Source organism: Rana temporaria, chromosome 11 (genome assembly GCF_905171775.1).
Source record: "Rana temporaria chromosome 11, aRanTem1.1, whole genome shotgun sequence".
NCBI classification, from domain to species: domain Eukaryota; kingdom Metazoa; phylum Chordata; class Amphibia; order Anura; family Ranidae; genus Rana; species Rana temporaria.
Genome location: NC_053499.1, coordinates 25,033,307 through 25,059,098, shown reverse-complemented (window position 1 = coordinate 25,059,098; position 25,792 = coordinate 25,033,307). Strand labels below are relative to the sequence as shown.

At 44.5% G+C, this 25,792-nt stretch overlaps 1 protein-coding gene across 3 annotated transcripts in view; it reads left to right on the top strand.

The window, feature by feature from the left end:
• The window catches only part of LRP4 (LDL receptor related protein 4), a 151,432-nt gene that overhangs the window by 82,957 nt on the left and 42,683 nt on the right, over positions 1 to 25,792 (top strand). For all 3 annotated transcript variants that reach the window (XM_040328219.1, XM_040328218.1, XM_040328220.1), the window contains exons 6-17: positions 532 to 660; positions 1,290 to 1,409; positions 3,385 to 3,510; positions 5,520 to 5,645; positions 6,937 to 7,071; positions 9,343 to 9,468; positions 10,844 to 11,074; positions 13,848 to 14,004; positions 19,354 to 19,571; positions 20,836 to 21,012; positions 23,341 to 23,463; positions 25,286 to 25,494. In XM_040328219.1, the coding sequence (XP_040184153.1) occupies positions 532 to 660; positions 1,290 to 1,409; positions 3,385 to 3,510; positions 5,520 to 5,645; positions 6,937 to 7,071; positions 9,343 to 9,468; positions 10,844 to 11,074; positions 13,848 to 14,004; positions 19,354 to 19,571; positions 20,836 to 21,012; positions 23,341 to 23,463; positions 25,286 to 25,494 (1,877 nt within the window). The remainder of the gene's footprint in view (positions 1 to 531; positions 661 to 1,289; positions 1,410 to 3,384; positions 3,511 to 5,519; positions 5,646 to 6,936; positions 7,072 to 9,342; positions 9,469 to 10,843; positions 11,075 to 13,847; positions 14,005 to 19,353; positions 19,572 to 20,835; positions 21,013 to 23,340; positions 23,464 to 25,285; positions 25,495 to 25,792) is intronic.

Genomic DNA, 25,792 nt, shown 5'->3' with positions numbered 1-25,792 from the left:
AAGGGGTTAAGTGTGACCTAATGAGTGATTCTTACTGTGTGGGGGCGTGGCCTGGCGTGACACGTCACTGATCGTCGTTCCCTATGACAGGGAAAAGACGATCACTGACACTCTCACTAAGAAGAACGGGGAAAGGTTTGTTTACACTTGCCTCTCCCCGTTCTTCAGCTCTGTGACCCGATCGCGGAACACTGGCGGCGATCAGGTCCCGCGGTCACGGAGCTCAGGACCTGGTCAGGAGCGCGCCGCCGGCGTGCACGCGACCCACGGCTGGGTATCTTAAAGGGGACGTATATATACGTCTTTTTGCCCAGCCGTGCCGCTCTGCCAACGTATAAAGTGTATTGTATTTGTACTGTCTACCCTCAAGTTGTAAAGCGCTGCGTAAACTGTTGGCGCTATATAAATCCTGTATTATTATTATTATAATACCAAGAAGAGTTTGGCTTTACATAAGCTGAATTCTTATTGGTCGATGTGAGTTCCAGCACCTGATTGCTCCTAGTTAAACGTTTGATTTCTCCTTTTTAGCTTCTGACGTTCCAGCCCCAAGCTGCAGTGCGGAGGAGTTCCAGTGCGCCTACGGCCGCTGCATCCTGGATATCTACCATTGCGATGGCGACGATGATTGCGGAGACTGGTCTGATGAATCCGATTGCTGTAAGTGCCACTGATAAGTTTTGTCTCCTCCTCCAGTTATCGGAGATCATTCCTGTTTCCTCCGGGATTTTTGTACCTCTTATCTGATCTGGTCCTCAGTCAGTTACCTGCTGCCGCGGCCTGGATTTTCCCAACTGTTTGTTATTCCTCAATTACACACATTTTCCTGTTTGCAGTTCTTCTTAAAGTGGAGGTTCACCCTAAAAAAAAATTCTAACATTACAACCAGCATACTAACGACATGTAAAGTATGCTAGATGGCGCCTGCGCCCGCCGTGTAGAGCTGACTGCGCAGGCGCCATCTAGCGCCGACTCGCAGGTCGGCTATTTACGGAAAACTGGTGACGCGCTTTATGCGCCATGGGAAGATTTTCACCAGATGTCAATCAGCTAAGCTTTCAATAGGAACGCCCAGTCCCGCAGAAATCACAACCCGGAAGCCTGGGCGAAAATAACAATTACACGGTATGTACGGAGAAAAAAAAAAAAATACCAGCATACTTTACATGTCGTTAGTATGCTGGTTGTAATGTTCGATTTTTTTTTTAGGGTGAACACCCCCCCCCCCCCCGCTTTAATGACCTCAAGCAAACATTTACCAGCCTTGTTCTTTTTTTTTTTTATCTTAGCATCCCATCAGCCATGTCGTTCTGGGGAATTTATGTGCAATAGCGGCCTGTGTATAAATTCTGGATGGCGCTGTGACGGAGATGCGGACTGTGATGACCAATCGGATGAAAGGAACTGCAGTGAGTACCGTACAGGAGACTTCACAGTAATGCAAAGCCGATTTCTTGGGTCTCTTTTACAAAAAATTGTGTTAAATGTGTAAAAATAAATAAATTGTATAGGTATTTGTCCAGTGAAACGGCTGGTACTGTGCCAATGGGGTAAAATGGAACTAGATGAGCTGAAATAAAATACTGTAAAACCTTGGTTTGAGAGTAACTTGGTTTGAGAGCGTTTTGCAAGACAATACATTTTTTTTAAATACATTTTTATTTGATATACAAGCGATGTCTTGATATACAAGTAGCGTCATGTCACAACTGAGTATAAAAGAAGAGAGGAGCCGCTAAGTGTAGCAATATGGTTACATTTAAAGGGGTTGTAAAGGTACAATTTTTCCCCCTAAATAAGCTTCCTTTACCTTAGTGCAGTCCTCCTTCACTTACCTCATCCTTCCATTTTGCTTTTAAATGTCCTTATTTCTTCTGAGAAATCCTCACTTCCTGTTCTTCTGTCTGTAACTCCACACAGTAATGCGAGGCTTTCTCCCTGGTGTGGAGTGTCGTGCTCGCCCCCTCCCTTGGACTACAGGAGAGTCAATGCGCTCTCTACATTGCAGAGAAAGGAGCTGTGTGTTAGTGGGCATCCTGACTCTCCTGTAGTCCAAGGGAGGGGGCGAGCATCCGAAGAGCTGACGCATTTCACACTAACAAACAGTGCTTAGTCATAGCTCTATGATTAAGCACTGTTTGTCAGTGTGAAACGCAGTGATATCCCTTTCTCTATTTTGATTCCTGGGTACTGATTAGGCTGCATAGATGGGCACTGACCCTTATTTTGCTTCACAGTTCTTTATTTAAAATAAAATACAAAAATCCTGAAACTTCCCTCTTAAAGTGTGTTGTATGCCGGTAAATGCGTTATATCCAAATAACACGCCTGAGCTCATCCTTAGTCCTGAGCAGCGCTCAGGGATTCGTTGGTGCCACATAAGATATATATATATATCAAAATAATATGCCTGAGCTCTTCTCTTCACCACACACAGCCACAAAGGCAAGAGAATTCTTGTTGGGCAGTGTATTAGTGCCAGATTCACGTAGAACTGCGGCGGCGTAACGTATCGTAGATACGTTACAACACCTCAAGTTTTCATCGCAAGTGCCTAATTCACAAAGCACTTGCAATGCTCCGGCGTAAGCCCGCCTAATTCAAAGGGGCGTGTGCCATTTAAATTAGGCGCGCTCCCGCGCCGGACCTACTGCGCATGCTCCCTTTTTAATTTCCCGTCGTGCTTTGCACGAAGTGACATCATTTTTCCGAACGGCGACGTGCGTAGCATACTTCCGTATTCCCGGACGTCTTACGCAAGAAGGAAAAATTTAAAAATTTCGACACGGGAACGACGGCCATACTTTATACTATAGCAGCGACGTAGCGAACGCGAAAAACTGTCGTGGATCGCTGTACCTCCTAATTTGCATACCCGACGCTGGTTTACGACGCAAACTCCTCCCAGCGGCGGCCGCGGTATTGCATCCTAAGATCCGACAGTGTAAAACAATTACACCTGTCGGATCTTAGGGATATCTATGCGTAACTGATTCTATGAATCAGTCGCATAGATCCTCTGAGAGATACTCCATCGTATCTCTTTTGTGAATCTGGGCCTTAGTGCTCAAAATAACACACTTAGACCGAATTTTAATAGTTCAAAGAATGTCAGGCAAAATGGTCGGCCCTCACGCATGTTCACTTCATCAAATCGGGCCCTCATTGAAAAAAGTTTGGACACCCCTGCTGTAGACTATAAAATCCAGCACAGCCTTCCTCACCCAATTATAGTAAGAATTGCTTAGAACTTTCCTTCCTGCAGAGTGTTTTTCACTTCAATGTGTAATGGATCAAGTAGATCATAAACAGGCTAAATAACAGAGATCTCTGTTTTAATGGTTTCTTTATTATAGAAGATTGTTTTCCATTTTATCCCCACAGCAACTTCAGTGTGCACAGCAGACCAGTTCCGCTGCGGTACAGGGCGTTGTGTGCGCCTCTCCTGGAGGTGTGATGGAGAGGACGATTGCTCCGATAACAGTGACGAGAAGGGATGTGAGAAGACCGGTGAGTAGGGGGAATAAATAGGCGAGGAAGTAAGAGTACACAAGGTCAGGTCCTACCAAGAATGTAAGGGATCAGGTTATACAGTACTGTGGAAAAGAATGTACAGGGCCGGGTTATATTAAGAATGGCAGGGATTGGTTATAACTGAGCATGTACAAGGTCACATCCTACTGAGAATATGGAGAATTGGGTAAAGGAAATCTGTAGTGTAGTGTAGCTCTGTAGGCTGCCACCAGCGACGCGTCTTCTTGAAATTGCTAATTGCCAATTTTTATTGCACCCAAAATCTGTACCTGAAAATATATAGGCAATTGGAACAAACTGTAAAGTGCTACTTGGATTCTACCTAGTGCCACATTACTACTGGTCACTCCCCACGTTTCTTTTAAGGCTGTTCTGATACTTGTTTGTCCCGAGGAGCCACGGTTCGAATCTCGGCTGGTTCCTGATGAACTGGTCTAGATTGAAACCGTCTATGGCCGGCTGTCAGACTACATAAATCAGTGCTGCATCATATTGCTTGTGGTGCTGATCAAACTGATTTTATCAGACAGGGCAGTTGAGCAGAGGTCAATCAGTAGATCCACTTCTGTTCAACTCCAATGGTTACACAGTGGTCCCTGTTGAACTGTCCGATATAAATTCCATCTATGGCCCCCTTAAAGTGACTGTAAAGGTTCATTGGCCTAGATTCAGGTAGATTTGCGCCCTCTTACGGAGGCGCAGCGTACCGTTGTTACGCTACGCCTCCGTAAATTTACGTGCGCTACGCTTCATTCACGAAGCAGTAGCTCCGTAATTTGCGGGGGCGCTCCGTAAAACTGGCCGGCGTAAGCGCGCGTAATTTAAATGATCCCGTAGGGGGGCGTGGATCATTTAAATTAGGCGCGTTTCCGCGCCGAACGTAGTGCGCATGCTCCGTTGGGAAACTTTCCCGACGTGCATTGCGGCAAATGACGTCGCAAGGACGTCATTTGCTTTAACGTAAATGGCGTCCAGCGCCATTCACGATTCATTTACGCAAACGACGTAATTTTCAAACATCGCGACGCGGGAACTACGGGTATACTTAGCATTGGCTGCTTCTGTTAATAGCATGAGCAGCCTTACGCAGAAACCGACAAACGCAAACGACGTAAAATGCGAGCGCCGGGCGCGCGTACGGTTGTGAATCGGCGTGAGTATGCAATTTGCATACTCTACGCTGACCACTACGGGAACGCCACCTAGCGGCCATCGTAAGAATGCAGCCTACGATACAACGGCATAAGAGCCTTATGCCTGTCATATCTTAGGCTACAGTCGGCGTATCGAGCTTTTTGAATACAGAAAATTCGATACGCCGGCGCAAATTAGCAATTACGCTGCGTATCTATGAATACGCAGGCGTAATTGCTACCTGAATCTACCCCTTTGTTTTGTTTTGTTTTTATTTACAAACATGTTATACTTACTTACCTGCTCTGTGCAAGGATTTTACACAGAGTGGCTCCGATCCTCCTTTTCTGGGGTCCCCTGGTTTCCGAGTGCCCCCACGGAGAGCTGCTTTCAATTGGGGCACTCATGCGGGCAAGCTCCCGAGTCCCACTGCTGCATTCATTGACACAGACAGCAGGACTCAGCCCAGCCCCTCCAGCTCCCACATCATTGGTTTTGATTGACAGCAGTGGGAGCCATTGGCTCCTACTCCTATCAATCTATCCAATGAGGACCCGAGACACCGTCTGGAGCGGCTGTGCTTGTCCGCATTACTGGAACGGACTCTGGTAAGAAAAAGAGGGTCTCTGGGGGGGGTTTCACCTTAATACATGGAACGCACTTGGGTGAAAAAATCTTGAGGGTTTGCAACTCCTTTAAGAAGCATTATGTGAATATGAGGATGGAGTTTTTAGGCTGATGAGGGAGTTGTGTAAGTGTTAAATGGGGCGCATGAAAAATGAGAGTTGGTATATATGAGGTTGCTATTTGGGTTGTTTTTCCATTACATATTACTCTGTCATCCATCACAGGGACCCCGCAGTGTGCTCAGGACCAGTTCTTGTGCAGTAACGGCCGCTGCATCGGACAGAGGAAACTGTGCAATGGAGTAAATGATTGCGATGACGGCAGTGACGAGAGCCCACATCAAAACTGCCGTGAGTATTGTACTATGCTATATACAACAACTCCCTGTTTTTGACAAAAAAAGTCAAATAATAGTGTAGCAGTATGGCCGCCTTCCATTCATATGGCTACAAAGTGGTGTGCCTGTATGAATGCACTTTCTACTTCGCTTGGGGTCTTATTGCTTCCAAATTCCCATTCATTAAAATGGGAAAAGTGTCGGGAGAAACTGGTCACGTTATTTTGATAGGTCATGTGACCACCTGTCATGGATTGTTATGTAGAGAATGCCCTGAAGCTCCACACCACGTTCTTAATTTGGTCTCAAGTTCGTTACTGTGGGTAAAGCATACTGTGCCTTGCATTGTTGCGTTGTATTTTTTTTTTTATTACTTTTTGATATAGTATATATGTGTATAATTGGATAGAGAGAGAATATATATATATATATATATATATATATATATATATATATATATATATATATATATATATATATATATATATATATATATATATATATATATATATATATATATATATATATAGTGAGGGGTTAGCTCGGTAGCGGGGTGTGTGACCCCTTGGTTGGGTTCACCACACACTGAATTTATACAGACTGGCAGTCGAAGACGTTTGAAAACAAAGTTCTTGGTTTATTTTTCCATCTTGCTGGAAAACAATTGCAAGCATCCAAACAGCATAAACAAAAATCAAACATAAAATAAATCCTAGCCACTCTGGGCGTCTACCTTTCACACAGGAACCTATTTATGAAGTCTAACACAGCCTACTGCTGGGTAGACAGTGCTGGTCATACAGCACAAAACAATAGTCTTTTGATTTTTTGTTTCACACAGAAAAAATCAATCCTCTCCTCACCTCCACAGAAGACCTTCTGGCACTGCTCTCCTACTCACACAGCCTTAGGAGTGATGCAGCCAATTAGTGGTAATCCTTTGGACTTCTTGTAGAGGCCTTAATTGCCTCACTCTGAACAGCTGGAGTCTTCCAACGGCCCTCCAACCTTTCCTGGCTATTTCTCGCAGCCGACGCCTAATAATGATTAGTGTATTGTCTAAGCAAGGCAGAAATGTATGTTCCGTCTGTGACAACACCCACAGATTTACCTGACTTCCTGTCACTATATATATATATATATATATATATATATATATATTTATGTGTGTGTGTGTGTGTGTGTGTGTGTGTGTGTGTATGTATATATATAATCTCTCTATCTATCTATCTATCTCTATTTTTTTCTTTTCTTGTTGTATTGTCTTGTCATTGAGCCAACCTTGTTACATTTTCTTTCTGCAGGACCACGGACCGGAGAAGAGAACTGCAACCACAACAATGGCGGCTGTGCCCAAAAATGCCAGACAGTGCGTGGCTTGGTACAGTGCACATGTCAGACAGGATACAGGCTCATGGAAGACGGACGATCATGCCAAGGTGAAGGAAACTAGGCTGGGGTGCCAATAATAAATTATCCTTTTATAATCTGAATTAATATTGAAGTGGAACTTTAGGCTATAAAATAAAATTGGTGAAAAGGCTGGATTTTTAATGCAGAAGAGACATGCCTTTTTGTCTTTTCTGCATTTAAAGCTACTTACCTGCACAGATTTCAATGTAAATTGCAGCCTGAAATCGCAAAGAAAGTAGTACAGAACTACTTTTTGAAATCGGTGCAGCGCCGCACCGATTAGGACGGTGCCGTTGCCAGCAAATGCTGCGGATTTGACATGTCAAATCGCACATCAAAACGCATCAGTGTGAACCAGGGCTAAAGCCTAGAACAAAAAATGTATGTATTGCAGCTTGCCAGCCCTTTTAATAGGGTGGCTGCATTAAATCCCAACGCCACCTTTCAGACCCCCCCCCACCCCTGATAGCCTCGACAGATCCTGTCATATTTGAAAATGATTCGGCTGTGTGTGACTCATTTATTTACTCATTTATTATGGACCAGCAGATGTCATGGCTTTCCAAATGAGGTCCAGTGTGAAGTTTCCACAGTCAGTGATGATTTAGGGAGCCGCGTCATCTGCTGGTGTTGGTCCTCTGTGTTTTATCAACTTCAAAGTCAGCGCAGCCCTCGACCAGGAAATTCTAGAGCACATCATGCTTCCCTCTGCTGACCAGCTTTATAGAGATGCCAATTTAATTTTCCAGCAGGACTTGGCACCTGCCTACATTGCCAAATGTACCAATACCTGGTTTAACCACTTCACCCCCGGACCATATTGCTGGTCAATGACCGGGCCCCTTTTTCCGATCCGGCACTGCGTCGCTTTAACTGACAATTGTGCGGTCGTGCGACGTGGCTCCCAAACAAAATTGGCATTCTTTTTTCCCCACAAATAGAGCTTTCTTTTGGTGGTATTTGATTAAAAAAAAAATGAATATTTTTTACTTTTTGCTGTAATAAATATCCCCAAAAATATATAAAAATGTTTTCCTCAGTTTAGGCCGATACGTATTCTTCTACAGATTTTTCGCAATAAACGTTTATCGATTGGTTTGCGCATAAGTTATAGCATCTACAAAATAGGGGATAGTTTTATGGTGGCGATTAGCGATTTTTCTCAGTACTGCAACCTTATGGCGGACACTTTTGACACATTTTTGGGACCATTGGCATTTTTATAGCGATCAGTGCTATAAAAATGCATTGATTACTATAAAAATGCCACGGGCAGGGAAGGGGTTAACACTAGGGGGCGATAAAGGGGCTAATTATGTTCCCTGTGTTTGTTCTAACTGAAGGGGGGGGGTATACTGACTAGGGGAAATTACAGATCGCTGTTCATACATTGTATAAACATACGATCAGTCATTTCTCCCCCTGACGGGACCGGGAGCTGTGCATTTACACACACACAGCTCCCGGTTCTTGCTCTGTAACGAGCGATCGCGGGTGCCCGGCGGTGATCGGAGCCCGGCGCCCCTATTGGCTGAAATGCGAGATGACGTATAGCTACGCGATCTCGCGCAGCCGAGCCGACCTGCCGCCAGTTATACGGCGGCTGGTCGGCTAGTGGTTAATGATCATGGTATCACTGTGCGTGATGGGCCAGCAAAATCGCCTGACCTAAACCCCATAGAGAATCTGTGGAAGATGAGACACCAGACCCAACAAGGCAGACGAGCTGAAGGGCGCTATCAAAGCAATCTGAGCTTCCATAACACCTCAGCAGTGCCACAGGCTGATTGCCCCCATGCCACGCCGCATTGATGCAGTAATTCATGCAAAAGGAGCCCCGACCAATATTGAGTGCATACTATACTGTACATGGACATACTTTTCAGGAAGCCAACATTTCTGTATTTTTTTTTTTTTTTAAAGGTCTTATGTAATATTCTGAGATACTCATTTTTAGGGTTTTCTCTAGCTGTAAGCCATAATCATCAAAAAAACAAACAAACAAAAACCCAAGAAAAAGAAATGCTTGAATATATCACTCAGTGTGCAACACATCTATAAAAATTAGTTTCACTTTTTTTTTTATTGAATTACTGAAATAAATAAACTTTTTCATGATATTCTAATTGTTTGAGATGCACCTGTACATCACCCAGAGGGGAATGTTTTTTTCTCTCCAAGGGAATATCATACAGTGTGTTTTTATATTGTCATGTGGCGTCCATTGAGTTGTCTGACAGAAGTAGTAAATGTGTCCTTTTTTGTGACTGTCCTTGTCCTTCTTCTCTCTCACCCAGATGTCATTGAGTGTGCAGAGGAGGGATATTGCAGTCAGGGATGCAGCAACACAGAAGGCGGCTTCCAGTGCTTTTGTGAGAGCGGATACCAACTGCGACCGGATAAACGCAGCTGCAAGGCCTTGGGTAAGGCTCAGATCTTGCATTCTCTCATTCTGCATTTCCATGCTAGTAGTGGATCATTTCCATACTTATTATGGTCCTTCTAATATGTTATCCAAGATATATGGCTTACTACTCCCCTCAGGACCCCTTAGAGCAGGGGTGTCAAACTCAATTTTATCGTGGGCCGCATCAGCATAACGATTGCCCTCAAAAGGGCCGGTTGTATCTGTAAGAACAGATGTCCAGTGCATCCCCTCCCATTAGATGTCACCATCAGAAGTTGAGTCCCCCCACTCTCCCTTACATCACAGTGCACCCCCCTTTCCTTATACTGCTGCTGGGAAGGAGGACCTGAGGAGGGCTGGAGAGGTGCAAGGGCCACATTAAATGGCCTGGAGAGACGGATTCGGCCCGCGGGCCTTGTGTTTGACACATGTGCCTTAGAGAGTTAACAGGAATGAAAAAATTGTAAAGAAATAGGGATATCCGATATAGAATGGGAGAAAATATTTTCAATAATTCATAAAATATCTTTAGCGAACAAATATCAAGAAAGAAATTACAAAATAGCAATGAGATGGTATTGGAGCCCCGTAGCGTTAAATAAAATAAACATTGGACAAACAGAGATATGTTGGAGATGTAAGATGGAAAGGGCGACTATGGAACACATTTGGTATGAATGTCATATGGTGAGAAAATTCTGGAAAACAATTCATGAGATATATCAAAAAATATCGGGAATAGAAAGGAAACCAAACATTGATATCTCATTATTATCTCTGATGCCAGAATCAATAGAGTATTAAGAAGGATATTTTTCATCATATGACATCAGCAGCTAGAACAATAATAGCTCGCAAATGAAGAGAAAATAAAAGTCCAAAAATAGCAGAATGGATATGTGAAATGAACGAAATGCAATATATAGAAAGACAGATAAGAGAGGAAGGACACATAAATAATCAAATGCCAGAATTATGGCAAAAATGGGATGAATTTCATCAAATGCCAGAATTATGGCAAAAATGGGATGAATTTCGGCTCTCAAAAGGAATATTTATAAATGGGAAAATATGGAAAAATATGAAGGGGAAATATAAACAAAGAATAAAATAGAGTACATGGAAAGGGAGAGAACAGAAGGGTTACAGGTTCTTTTTTCTTTGGGATGAATGGGTGTGTGGATGAAAGGGAATGGAAGACAGTAGAATGAATGTAGGGATATGTTGTAAGAAATGTTGTTTTAAAGGTAATGTGATTTACGGATATTGATCAAGATTCTGTATAATGACTAGGAACAGATGCACAATGCGATAGAATCTTGATTAAACGAAAACTTTCTGTATTTAAGAAAAATACATAAATTGAAAACTAATATGTTTTCTTTCCTTAGGACCAGAACCGGTTCTGTTGTTTGCCAATAGGATTGATATTCGCCAGGTTCTGCCTCATCGCTCAGAGTACACGCTGCTTCTCAACAACTTGGAAAACGCCATCGCTTTGGATTTTCACCATCGCCACGAGCTGGTGTTCTGGTCAGACGTTACCCTGGACCGTATTATGAGCGCCAACCTGAACGGCAGCAATGTGCAAGAGGTGGTCTCCACGGGTTTGGAGAGTCCAGGTACGTTGGGTTAAAGCGGAGTTCCGGCCACAATTTCACTTTTTAAATATAAATACCCCTGTAATACACAAGCTTAATGTATTCTAGTAAAGTTGGCCTGTAAACTAAGGTCCGTTTTGTTAGGTTGTTACAGCATTTAGAGACTTTATAAAATATAAATTGACTGGGGCCATCTTAAGTGTGGGCATCATGAAGCCAGACTGTATGACTTCCTGGATTTCAGCCTTGCAAATCTCGCACATGCTCAGTGCTGCACAAGCAGTGTCAGATCAGGTTTCAGCATCTGTGCTGTCCAAGTCACATGATTCTTTGAGACTGGGGAGTGCACAGACTCCTGGAAAGTTACACCCACTACATTCCCAGGAGTCTGTGTGGTGTAGGTTAGGAAGCATTAAGCACCTAGGTGCAGGAAGTGGGAAGATTAACTATTCTGCCTAGCAACAACACTTTGAAGGCATCTAAAAAAAAAAAAATTTCGTGAAGGATTAATGACATTTTTTTAAAACTACTGATGTAATGTTATATTTATGGGTGGAACTCCACTTTAAGAACAAGACACGTCTGTTGGTATCTTTCCTTAGGCCTATTGGAGGTTTTCTATGATTAGTGTCCCTGACATCCAGAGCACGTTGGGAGGAATCTTCAATGCTTTCTATCCACTCTTGCTGTAAGGGTCCCTCTTCTCTGCAGATGAAGGTCACACTACTTTGCAGACAAATAATGCTTTAGGCCCTGTAATGTTTTACCTTGGGAGGTGGGTGTTGGCAGGCAGGTTACCTTTCCTTCCAACCATGCACTCCATGTAGGTTGAGGAAGCCCTACATAAATCTTTTCTGAGGTGCCTGTTCCATGGAGAGGTGGGTATGGCGCATCTTTGCCATTTGCAGTGACAATGTCTTACTAAGGCCCCTTTCACACTACCGCAATTTTCGCTATTTCGCGGCCGCGATTTAAGCTAGAATTGAGGTCTATGAACCTGTCGGACCAAAGTAGTGCAGGGACCAATGCGAGTTACATAGGCATTCCCTGAAATCATGGAAAAATCGCAGACGTGAAACCACGGAAAAATCGTGCGACTTTTAAGTCGCAGTAGTTTGAAAACAAGTAGTAGTAGTTTGAGCCATTATGAAGCAGGTTGCTTCTCTAACCTGTCAAAAATAGGTAAAAAATGCGCAACCAAAATGAACAAACAAAGTGTCCTGTTATAAAGTGTAAAAAATATATACAATTAAATAAATGTAAATAACATTTAGTGAATCCCATGGATAAAAGTGCAGGTGGTATTAAACAAAAATAGTGTCCACTGCAGCTGATGTTGATTAGGTGTAATCACAAGGAAAAACTTCATCCAATAATATCATCCAAAAGATTTTCAGCCGTTGATAAACATTCAGACAGAGATGCCGCTTACCAGATCCGATGGACCTCTATTACGGAGATCTTAAGGGCTCATTAAACCAGGGGTCACTCACAGGGATCCTCGTTGGCTAGGCACTGGTGTAGTAGCGTATCCGTCCTCCTTCAGGCTTCCCGAAGCTGTGATAGATCCTATTACAGATGGTCTCAGCTTCCAATGGAATGGCGTGGTGTATGGGTATGTTGGAGGAAGAGCAAAAAAAGCTTCATGGCGCAGTATGATTTGAGTAATCAAAAACCCCTTTATTGACAAAGCAGGTTTACTGACATCAGATAAAAAGCTTATTCAGCAGAACAGTTTAAAAAAACAGATAAAAGCTTACAGCGGCGTCTCCAGGCGCCTTCTATCCCTGTTGATGCCTTGTGAGGAGAAACGCAGCGTCGGGCAGAGCAATAATACCTGACGTCACCACGCCCCAGCTGATCGGCCGGAGCCGCTGCTGGAAGCTTTTATCACAGGGCATTGTACAGAGGCAATAATCTTTTTTTTTTTTTTTTTTTTTTTTTTTTTTTTCTCCCTGCAACCCCATCTTTAGTAAAAGCAGAACACATTACACAAATTAACTCTTGTTAGGCACACATTTAACCCCTGTCATTAGTACAGTGACAGTGTATAGTATTATTATTTATCACTGTATTGGTGTCACTGGTGATTTCAGTGGTAGTTAGTCAGATCTCACTCAGTGTCAGATTTCCTGCAACACTATCGCAGTCCCATTATATGTCACTGATCACCGCCATTCGTAGTGTAAAAAAACAGCAATTCCAGTATATATACCATAGTTTGCAAACCAATAAATATACACCTATTGGGATTTTTTTTTTATACAAAGTCATGTAGCAGAATAGATTTTGGCCAAAATGGTATTGAAGAATATATATATACTGTGTGTATAATACATATACACATTATATATATATATATATATCATGTATGTATGTGTATATGTATGTGTGTATATGTATGTATGTATATATGTGTTTTATAGTAGGAAGTAAAAAAAAAATTACCAAGTGGTGATCAAATACCACCAAAAGAAAGCTCTATTTGTGTGAAAGATAAAAATATAAATTTAGTTTGGGCACAGCGTTGCATGAACATACAATTGCCAGTTAAAGTAGCGCAGTGCTAAATAGCAAAAAATGGCCTGGTAATGAGGGGGTAAAACCTTCCGGAGATGAGGTGGTTAATATTACTTTAAGGCCTAATTTATAACTGTTGCGTACAATTCAAGCTGAAAAGTCACGAGATTGTAATAATTCATATATTACAGCTTTGTGAATTGAGTGTTTTAGCCTTAAGAAAAATATTGATGCAGATTTGAGGACTTCTATTGATCTTCCTTTTCTTGTCCAGGTGGCCTGGCTATCGATTGGATCCATGATAAGCTCTTCTGGACAGACTCTGGTACCTCTCGTGTTGAAGTATCAAATCTAGACGGGTCCCATCGCAGAGTAATTCTGTGGGAAAACCTGGAGAAGCCGCGAGCCATAGCGCTGAACCCAATGGAAGGGTAGGTTTGTATTGCTTGAAGGAACATGATAGAGGAGCATGTTGGACATCCAGGTTACCGAGGCCCAGGCCCGGACTGGCTATAGGGCATACCGGGCATATGCCCAGTCCGCGGCTGGCCGCAGGTCACGTCTCTGTAATGTAGGGGGGGGGGGTCTTTATGGGCTGTATTGTAGAGGGGGCTGTAATGTAGGGGGGTGTGTATTGTAGAGGGGGTCTGCACTGTCTGGAGGGGGTCTGCACTGTCTGGAGGGGGTCTGCACTGTCGGGAGGGGGTCAGGAACTGTTAGGCGGGTGTCTGTGTAACAAACTGTGGGGGGCTATGTAATGTAAAGGGGTCCAGAGGTGCAGAGTGCTGTGTAATGTAAAGGGGTCCAGAGGTGCAGGGTGCTGTGTAATGTAAAGGGGTCCAGAGGTGCAGGGTGCTGTGTAATGTAAAGGGGTCCAGAGGTGCAGGGTGCTGTGTAATGTAAAGGGGTGCAGGGTGCTGTGTAATGTAAAGGGGTGCAGGGTGCTGTGTAATGTAAAGGGGTCCAGAGGTGCAGGGTGATGTGTAATGTAAAGGGGTCCAGAGGTGCTGTGTGATGTAAAGGGGTGCAGGGTGAATGAATGAATGAATGAAAAAATTTATATAGCGCGGCACATGCGAACTGAATCGCTTCTGGGCGCTAGTTGTTTGTGTCTCATGCCTTTCAGAAAAGCAGGGTTTTGATCTGCCCTCTGAAAGACAGGTGGTTTTGCTCCAACCGAATGCTGGTTGGCAAAGCATTCCAAAGCCTGGGGCCCTGGAAAGCAAACCTTCTTTCTCCTTTGGACTTGTATTTGGTTTTAGGAACCTTGACCAGATTTTGGTCGGTGGATCGCAGAATGCGGTTGCAATTGTGCGTTTTGATCTTGTCGCAAAGATATCGAGGAGCCTTCCCATGGATGCACTTATGTGTCAGGCAGAGTGCTTTGAATGCAATTCTGTCTTTCACTGGCAACCAGTGAAGGGATCTCAGCGAAGGTGAGATTGATTCCCAAGATTTTTTCCCAGTCACAAGTCTAGCGGCCGTATTCTGTACGACTTGAAGACGAGCGATTTGGTACTTGGGGAGCCCGAGGTAAAGGGCATTTGCATAGTCCAGTCTGGAATTCACGATTGTTCCCACCACGACTGCTATGTCTTCTTTGGGAATAAATGGAATAAGTCTGCGTAGAAGGCGCATCAAATGGTGCGTCCCGCTGACTACTGACCCTATTTGTGCGTCCATTGTCATGAAGGTGTCAAACGTGACTCCTAGACTTTTGACTTTGGAGCTAGGGGAGATGGTCTGACCCAGGATGGGCGAAGGTGTCCAGTTAGTTGTCGGTTGTCTCTTCCGACTGGCATTGAACATAAAGAGTTCTGTTTTAGCGCTATTGAGTTTGAGATAACTCTTAGTCATCCAGTTTTCTATTGAAGAGAGACATTTCTCTAATCTGAGATGATGATCCTTTTTTTGGCAGATGCGAAAGTACAACTGCGTGTCGTCTGCATACGAGTGATAGAGTAGTTCTTGGCTACTGATAATATCAAAGAGAGGACGAAGATAGATATTAAACAGCACCGGTGATAGGGGGGATCCTTGGGGGACCCCACATGGCACCGCGCGTTTTTCTGACGTGAAAGATCCCAGTTTCACTGTTTGTGAACGGTTTCCGAGAAAAGAGGAGAACCATGGTAAGGCATCTTCTGAGACTCCGGCGACTTCTGTTAGTCGTCTCAGTAGCAATTTATGGTCTACTGTGTCAAAGGCTGCGCTTAGGTCCAGCAGAACCAGGAGACACGATTCTCCTTCGTCTGCGGCCTCGAGCGCATCATCCCATATTTTCAGTAAGGCCGTTTCTGTCCCGTGTCCGGGACGGAACCCGGATTGAAATGGATCGAGTAGGTTGTGGGTATCCAGATGCTGTTGCAGCTGATTTACCACCACTTTCTCCATTATCTTGGACAGAGCATTTAGACCTGTTATGGGACGGCGGTGAGTTGGGTCCATAGGATCCAAATTAGGTTTTTTCAAGATCGGCAGGATTGTGCCCTCTTTCAGCAGGGAAGGCACTATGCCTTCCTTAAATGACTGATTTATAAGCTGTGTGATCGGAGGCGCCAGGATGTCGGCACATTCCTTCAGTAGCTTGGTGGGAATGATGTCATTGGGTGCTGTGCTGTTGCGCAGCGCACCAATGAATTTTTTTGTGGTATCAATGGAGATGGGTTCCAAAGTGAACTTAGTTGATTGGAGAGGCGTTCCGTCGGTGTTTTGATTGAAGAGGGGGCTGAGTGGAGTATTGTTTTGCCGAATACTTACCCGAATTTTTTCAATTTTGTTGATGAAGAAATCCGATAGTTCATTGCAGAACTCTTGGGTGTCTGAAGTGGGGACTTCAAGACATCCCGGATTCATGGTCTGGGTGACCATCCTGAAGAGTTCACGTGGGCGATTCATTGCGCTGTTAATCACCGTGGAAAAGTGAAGTTTCTTGGCTTTGAAAATTTCCTTGTGATATCGTGTAGTTACTGCTTTGTAGAAGTTGAGGCGGTCTTCTGAAGGACTTCTTATCCAGGCGGCTTCCGCCCTTCTGCGCTCTTGCTTCAATAGCGACAGCTGGTTATTGAACCAGCTGGACTTTTTTGCCCGGCTGCGGACTTTGCGCTTTGGTGCTGCTAAGTCGGCTGACTGTAGCAGAGCTGCATTTATGGCATCCAAAGTATCTGAGGCTGCTAGCTGAGGAGGAATAGCCCCAATTCGGTTTCCCAGGGTAGATCTGAAGAGTTCCGAGTGGAGCTTCCTCTGAGATCTAGCCCAGTGTATTGTCACCGGCTTGGGTACTTTCATGACTAGTGGAATTCTGGGAATTATGAAGCTAATTGCATGGTGGTCTGTCCATGGCAAAGGTTCAATACCCAGAATGTTTATTTTCAGATTTTGTCTGAAAATTAGGTCGAGAGTGTGACCTGAAGCATGCGTGGGTCCGCATATAAGTTGCTGAAGACCTAACCCTTCCAGGTGGTCGATGCAGGCATCCGCGATGGGATCCTGTGAGGAGTTGGCCCACAAATTGAAATCCCCGAGCAGCAAAAGATGATTGCTGTTAAGGGAGTAAGTGGATATGAACTCCGTTAATGCTGAAATCAAATGCGATTTGGGCCCAGGGGGCCTATAGCAGAGGAGAATGTGAACGGTCTCCTGAGAGTGAGCTTGAAGTTGAAGCGTAAGAGTTTCCATAAAAGGTAGAGGATTTTGAAGGACCGGTTTAGTGATTGCAATATGAGACTTATGAATCACCGCCAGGCCTCCTCCTCTTTGCCCTATTCTATTTTCCGTTAGGATACGATAATTTGCTGGTACCAGTTCTCCAAGAATGGTGTTGCAATCGTCTGACAGCCAACTTTCTGTAATGAAGAGGCAGTCCAGATCGTTTTGTAGTAAGAAATCATGGATTTCTGATCGGTGTTTAACTGCTGATCTAGTGTTAAGCAACGCACATGATATGTGCTTGAGCTGTGTTGAATGGTTGAAATTTTTGATGATCGATCGTCGATCGATTCTCAAAAGTTGATCTGATTTTAAGGCTTTTTTGGTGACGGCAGGTAATATTGTTGCGAATTGTCTCAGACCCCAAATGGTTTCCGCAGAGTATCGCAATTTAACCATTGTTGCCAGTCACCGTGGGCGGGGGTGCGGGTGATCGGTGAGAGAGGATTCGGAGAATCCTCGCTCTCAGCAGTCCTTGGTCCAGAGGAAGGCAAAAAAACCCTGGGCAAGCTGGCCAATGTGCTGCGGCAGGGAAAAAAATTCCTTCCTGATCCCTAAAGGCGATCGGCTTCAAGCCCTGGGTCAAAGACTGCTGAACTTAATGAGGGGAAAAAGAGGGGGGGGGGGGATGCTGGGTGTCACTGTTGCTGGGGTGCACCAAGATGGCCGCCAGGCAAAGATACAGGACCCAGGCTGGGGGGGCAACCAGGTTGGTAAGAAAATGATTCCCCCAATCTGGTTGCTTAGCAGGGGGGTGGAGGGGACCTCTGGGGGTGCGGGGGCGATAATCAGAAAGACCCGCACTATTGGTGGCAGGCGCAGGGAGAAAACGGACGGAGCGCCGGTAGGCCGCGGCTGAAGCCGCGGACTTTCCTGAGGCGCGGCGGCCGCGGAAAGTAGCAGGCTGGCGCGGGCGTGTAAAAAACGCCGAGAAGCGCCGAGAATACACCCAGGTGGGGTGTCTAGGGGCCACCACAATCGTGGGTGGCCGTGCGAGTGGGGATGCCGAGCCCAAGAGGGGAATAGAGAGCCGCAGTGAGGGGTCTGAGTGACGGCTGCCCTGAGAAGGACGGCCGTCAGTGGTTCCCCTGGATGGTAGGCCCTGAGAGGAAGGAGTCCACGAGGAGAGAAGAGAGCTGGATTCCTGGTTCCCAGTAGTTCCTAGTAGCTGTTCCCTGTGCAGGACAGGTAATGGTAGTCTGCCTAGTAGCTGACTGTCAGGTCTGGGTGGGAGCAGGCTCGTAACGGAAGGTCCGAAGCACCCTACTCCACCTCTGACACTGACTGACTGACTGACTGACTGACTTGATGAGCTGTGCTGTGTAATGTAAAGGGGTCCAGAGGTACAAGGTGCTGGAACCCAAGATTCCATTGTTAACCACCACCGCAAAGCGCCACCGCTTTGCCCCCCCGGGCTGCTCAGTCTAAAATGCCTGGGCCTATTTTTTGTCCCAGTCCAGGCCTACCTAGGCCCATAGTGCCACAGAGGCTGTGTGTTAATAGCTACAGTTATTTATTTTTGTCTTGATCGCTTGTATTAAAGTATTAGAATAATCTAAAAATCAGCAGTGATGGTCTCTTTTGTAAAGGTTACATAGACGTCCCTACCTGAAGTGTAAGGGTGGGCATAAACTGCCAATTACTTATTGATGAAGGGAAATCTCTACAATGGGACATAGATGGCAGAAAAAAATGTATCTGACAGGGGTTATAACCCTCCCTTTCTCTATCCAGAATGGAAAAAACAAGTTTTGTCTAGAGTTCTACTTTATTTAGGGTGAAGTAAAGGGTTAAAACCAGAAATTGTATTTAATAAAGTAAGTCCGGTTTCTTTACCTGACATCCTATACAGCATGAAGCTCATCTCTTTAATCTGCAGATGAATGATACAGAATGGTTTAATTGGCTCTTTTTTAATTTGGCCCTAGTATGTGTATGTGGGTTAGGGATCTTTGATTGTAAACTCCTTGAGAGCAGGGACTGATGTGAATGTACAACGTATATTTAAGCACTGTGTCAGCACTATTATAAATACCCCTAATAATAATAATATTTTGTGTCTTCTTCTCTAGCACCATCTACTGGACAGATTGGGGTAATACACCACGTATTGAATATTCCAGCATGGATGGTTCCAACAGACGTGTCATTGCAGATACACATCTCTTCTGGCCCAATGGACTGACTATTGACTATGCTGGAAGACGTATGTACTGGGTGGACGCTAAACACCATGTTATTGAGAGAGCCAATCTGGACGGATCCAATCGAAAAGCTGTGATCAGCCAAGGTAAGCTAAGTTCACAAAACAACAATCAGCCATCAGTAGTGAAACCTGTAGTTATTCAGAATCTTGATTAATTTTCCATATTTCGGGAGGAAATTAACTGTCGATAGCTTGTTGGTTGGTCATTTTATATATATATATATATATATATATATATATATATATATATATATATATATATATATATATGTATATATATATATATACAGGGCTCAAAATTTAAAGTCCTGAGCTATTAGCCAGGCCTCAAGGTGTACACGCCACGAGTTGCCACGCCCAACCCCTACCATGTCCCGCCCCCTAATCCTGCCCCTAGACACGCCCTCATAAATTATTCCATGAAATTACACTTAAATGTTTTATGCAGAATTAAGTTATAAAAATGAATATTAACAACTTTATTCATGCCCAAAAATGCAGCCTGTCTACCAATGCAGCACGTGTCCCCAGTGCAGCCACGTGTCCCCAGTGCAGCCACGTGTCCCCAGTGCAGCCACGTGTCCCCAGTGCAGCAAAATGTCCCCATTGCAGCAAAATGTCCCCATTGCAGCCAGTGTCCCCAATGCAGCAAAATGTCCCCATAGCAGTTAGTGTCCCCATAGCAGTTAGTGTCCCCATAGCAGTTAGTGTCCCCATTGCAGCCAGTGTCCCCATTGCAGCCAGTGTCCCCAATGCAGCAAAATGTCCCCATAGCAGTTAGTGTCCCCATAGCAGTTAGTGTCCCCATAGCAGCCAGTGTCCCCATAGCAGTCAGTGTCCCCATAGCAGTCAGTGTCCCCATAGCAGCCAGTGTCCCCATAGCAGCCAGTGTCCCCATAGCAGCCAGTGTCCCCATAGCAGCCAGTGTCCCCATTGCAGCCAGTGTCCCCATTACAGCCAGTGTCCCCATAGCAGCCAGTGTCCCCATAGCAGCCTACCTGTGCTGAGTGAGAGGAGAGCGGTGGGGAACACAGCTATTGAATTGAAAGCTGTTATGTTCCCTGCACTTTGAACAACCAGACGGCGGCGGTGGCTCCTCTTCTTGCTCGCTCCCAGGCAGCCCACACTCGCCAGCCCTCAAAATTTACTCGTAAAATGCGAGCAGGCGAATGTAAATTTTGAGTGCTGTGTGTATATATATATATATATATATATAATTTGCATTTATTACATTTTTTTTTTGCTTTTATGGGTTTCAGCAAAGATGCACAGTTTTTTTATTTTTATATTTTTTTTCTGTTTTACATCCTCTACATGACTCGCTCTCCTCACTTTTTCGTCACTGCAGGTCTCCCGCACCCATTTGCAATCACTGTGTTTGAGGACAGTCTGTATTGGACTGACTGGCATACCAAAAGCATAAACAGCGCTAACAAATTCACCGGAAAGAACCAAGAGGTGATACGGAGCAAACTGCATTTTCCTATGGATATCCACACCTTGCATCCACAGAGGCAACCAGCAGGTGAGGTGGCACCTTAACAATCTATTTCTTTTTTTTCTGTGTACATATTGTGGGGTCCATACGTCCATAAGCTGCACAAAGGGGTGCTGGGTGTTATATATATGAAAATATCTATAATACGTTTGACATATTGACTTTGTGGCTTGTTGCTGTTATCCCATGTAGTGTTACAGGTGGGGGGATTTACTAAAAGCAAATGGGCTATTCACTTTACAAGGTCAATTTCACTTTGCTTACTGAACTTGGTTAAAATACATTTTGCAAAGAATATCCAATCAGAGAAAAGGGATAATTAAGAAAAAAAGTATTCTTGCTTGCACATGATTGGATGATGGAAGTCGGCAAAACTTTACCACACTTACTAATTTATAGGAAATTTCTCTTGCACAGTGAACAACCTATGTTTAATAAATCAGCCCCATAGTCTCTGGGAAAATATTTTGGTGCAAATAAAAATGTTAGATTATAAAGGATATTTATTTTTAACGTTTAACAGTATTTTAGTAAGGTAATGTTAAGCCCAACCAGAATATTCCTATTATTGACACTTCCCTGTAGTTTCAGCAGTTAGTTTGAGTTGAAGCTCGATCCTGTGTGGTCAAGGCTGGCATCAGGGGGGTACAGGCATTACACCTGTAAGGGGCCCAATGGTCCCCAGGGCCCCCCCGCTTATTTTATTATCTTGTGTCAGGAGAGAAGAAATTGCACTTGTTTTTTTTTTTTTTCGTAAGCGACAGTGGCACATCCAGAGATGAAGAAAAATGCGTTGGTTTATTGTAGAGTCAAAGGTTTAAAAAAAAAAAAACATGGCACATGAGGGATCCACACTGTTCAGCAGACGCGTTTTACACAAAGTGCTTAATCATTGCAGGTTAATGATTAAGCACTTTTAGGTAGATTCAGGTAGGGGCGCGCTAATTTGCGGCGGCGTAGCCTAGCGCGTTTACACTACGCCGCCTTAAGAAAGAGAGGCAAGTACATGATTCTCAAAGCACTTACCTCCTTACTTAGGGCGGCGTAGTGTAAACGAGGCGGGTGTAAGGGCGCCTAATTCAAATGGGTTGGGGGGGGCGTGTTTAAGGCACCGTACTCACGACCAAACATGTCTGCTGAAACTGGTCCGCGGACCAGTTTCAGCAGACATGTTTGGCCGTGTGTAGGCCCGAGCGGACCATTTTCGGACAGGTTTCCAGCGGACAACTGTTTCCTGGACTTGATTTAAAACAGTCCGCTGGAAACCTGTCCGCCCGGACATGTACGGTCGTCTGTACAGACCTACCGTACATGTCCGGCCGCCGCCATCCCTCGCATGCGTCGAATGACTTCGATGCATGCGTGGAAGCATTTAAAAGGCAGGCCCGCCCACGTTGCCGCGTCATTGTCGCGGCGGCACCACGTCATCGACGAGGCGACACCGCGGACACGCCCCGCGTATTGTTTACGCGCGGACTTCTGTTCGATGGTGTGTACAGCCATCGAACAGAAGTCCCTGGGCAGACATGTCCGATGAAAACGGTCCGCGGACCGGTTTCATCGGACATGTCGGCTCGTGAGTACAAGGCCTAATGGTAATGAGGCTTGACCTCTTGTTTTTGACGTTTTTTGGCCACTGCGCATGCGCCGGGCGCCTACATTTCCCAGTGCGCATTGCGGCTAAGTACGCCGTACGGGCCTATTGATTTAGACGTGGACGTAAACCACAATTCGCGGACGACATACGCAAACGACGTAAAAAATTCGAATTTCGCGGCGGGAACGGCGGCCATACTTGACATTACTATTCCACTAGGGCCTAGCTCTAACTTTACGCGGCCTATCTCTTACGTAAACGGCGTAAAAGTACTGCGTCGGCCTGGCGTACGTTTGTGAATCGGCGTATCCCCTCATTTACATATTCTACGCCGACCGCAATGGAAGCGCCACCTAGCGGCCATCCAAAATATTGCAATCTAAGATAGGACGGCGCAAGCCGTCGTATCTTAGATATGTTTAAGCGTATCTCTGTTTGAGCATACGCTTAAACATAGGTTGGCTTAGATTCTGAGTTAGGTCGGCTTATCTACTGATAAGTCGGCCTAACTCTTACTGAATCTACCTATTTGTGTGAAACGCGTCTTCTGAACAGTGTGGATCCCTCATGTGTCATGTTTTTTTTAAACCTTTGACTCTACAGTAAACCAACACATTTTCCTTCATCTCTGGATGTGCCGCTTTTTCTCTTTGTTGCATAGATGCAAAATAAGGTCATTGAACATAATCTAATGAGAATTATGTATTTGCATGCTACTAGTTTTAATTTTTTTTTTTTTATGTTAATTTTTCTACCAGGTAAAAACCGATGCGGCTCTGCTAATGGGGGCTGTTCCCACCTTTGCCTTCCCAGTGGCAACACCTTTATATGTGCTTGCCCCACTGGTTTCCGTAAGACCGGGGCCAAGACCTGTGCCTTAAGTAAGTGTGAATTACTTTTACATTTTTTTAAGGGTGGGGAAGAAAGGGGTAAGGGGGATTCTGACGTGTATGTAATCAGTTGGCATAGTAATAGAGAGACAATGCTTTATGTGGCTCGCCAACAAATTATTTTTAATTAGTGTATGAATCATTCCAAATGTGAATTTGTTAGGAGTTTAAACCGGTTGTCTAAAGGCATAGTTCACCTTTACCAAAAAATTGCCTATGCAGATAAGGGATGTCTGTGGATAAAAACAAGCTGTGCAGCTTTGACCAAAATGGAATAATACCCTTCTTTAGGTGTAGGTCATTTATGTATCTCATGAAGCCTGACTGGAAATCCCCCAGGATATTGCTGAAGACAAAGTTAAGAAAGGGCCAGCTGTTACCGTTCACCAACACAGGAGTGAGATCTTTCTCTGATTCAAACCCCCTCACATACTCTTTCTCTCCCCTGATACAGAAGCTCTGAGCTCAGCATTTGAGAGCTCACTCCTTTAATCTCATCCCACTCAGCCTATAGCAGAATGACGGCCGCAGCGGGGATCAGTTATCCTGACTGGACATCATATGACGTTTGGCAGGATAAGCCGCTCATGAGCTCCCCCGGGATCACGCCCCGATTGGTACTGGGGTGTGTTGGTCCTACACACCGCATCACCGATCTAGGTAAAGAGCCTATGACATAGGCTCTTTACCATGTGGTCAGATGTGTCCAATCACAGCTAATCACATGGGAACCAGAAAGTGCCGTTTATCGACTTTTTCTTAGTTCGTGCTGAGAAGGGGCTGGTAGAGGAGAGCCAGTCAGTGTCTCTCCTGACGGAGGGGGTCTGTGCTGATAATCGGCGCATTGATTATCAGTGCAGTGACATCAGCGATGCCCATCAATGCCCCACCAGTGCCTACCAGTAATGCCAATGCCCCACCAGGGCCCATCAGTAATGCCTGTAAGTGCCTCCTCATCAGTGTCGCCTATCAGTGCTGCATATTCGTGCCTTCTCCTTAGTGCCCATCAATGGACAAAAATGTATAACCGAAACAACATTTATGGTCTTCTTTTATTTGTAGCAGGAAAAAAAACCCAGTGGTGATCAAATACCACCAAAGAAAGGCTAAAAATGTCATATGGGTTTCGTGTCGCATCACCGCGCAATTGTCATTCAAAGTGCGACAGCGCTGAAAATTTGGCATGGGCAGGAAGGGGGTAAAAGTGGCCAGTATTGAAGTGGTTAATGCTGAAAGTGAACAGTAATGGCTGGGCATCGCTTGGCAACGTCCTAGAAGTTCTCCAGTCGTGCTTCATTAGTTACCCTAATGGTATACACCTATAGCCAAGGGCATTATTCAACTTTAGTTGTTTTTATCTACAGACACTCCTTATCTGCATAGGCAGCTTTTTGGTACAAGTAGAATCTCAGCTGGCTGCTATGGGCAAGTGTAAGTTTGAAATGGAAGATTTTTTTTATCTTCTATGTAGGCTGCATTAATAATTACAGTATTGGATAAAATAATGACTCGTGCTAACTAAAGGCGACCAGTCAGATTCACTTTCCGCTTGGAGGATGACTGTTGTAGAATGAAACACTGAATGTAATTTGCTAGAGGGCAAAAACAAACAGTTATGTAGAAGTATTTGCTAAATGGTACTTACTGTTTTAGCTCCATAATATAAAGATTACGATGGCAAGCACCCAGTAGTAGCACCCAATTGTAATGACCCCCTTCCCCTTAAAGAGAAAAAAAAAGAACTCCTGCAATTACTCTTTGTGCCATTTTGAACCTGAAAGAATTAAGATGATGACCTTTGACCTTCGATCAGGTCTTGACAAGTTCCTGCTTTTTGCTCGAAGGACGGACATCCGAAGGATTAGCTTTGACACCAGTGACCTCTCCGATTTTGTCATCCCATTGTCCAATGTGCGCAGTGCTGTTGCACTGGATTGGGATTCTTCTGATGACTATATGTATTGGAGCGACACCACCGCAGACTCCATCAACCGCGCAAAATCAGATGGCAGTGGACAGGAGGTAAGAGAGTGGATGAAAAATGTAATGGTCTCCAAACATAAACCTTTTCAGAGCCTGATGATATTTAACCTGACCTTTCTTTAGAGTCATTACTCTAATTTAGACTTTTGCAAGGGTAATTCTAGATTATGCTATGTTTTGTCTTTTTATTAACTAGCTGTAAGAAAAAAATAAGATGGCTTGCACACCACTGATGTATTTTAGATCAGGTTTCTCCTCCAAATTTTTGCCATGAGCCAAAAAGGGAGGCACACTGCTACTAGGCCTACAACTGGGTCACCATCCTAGAACTCTGGGT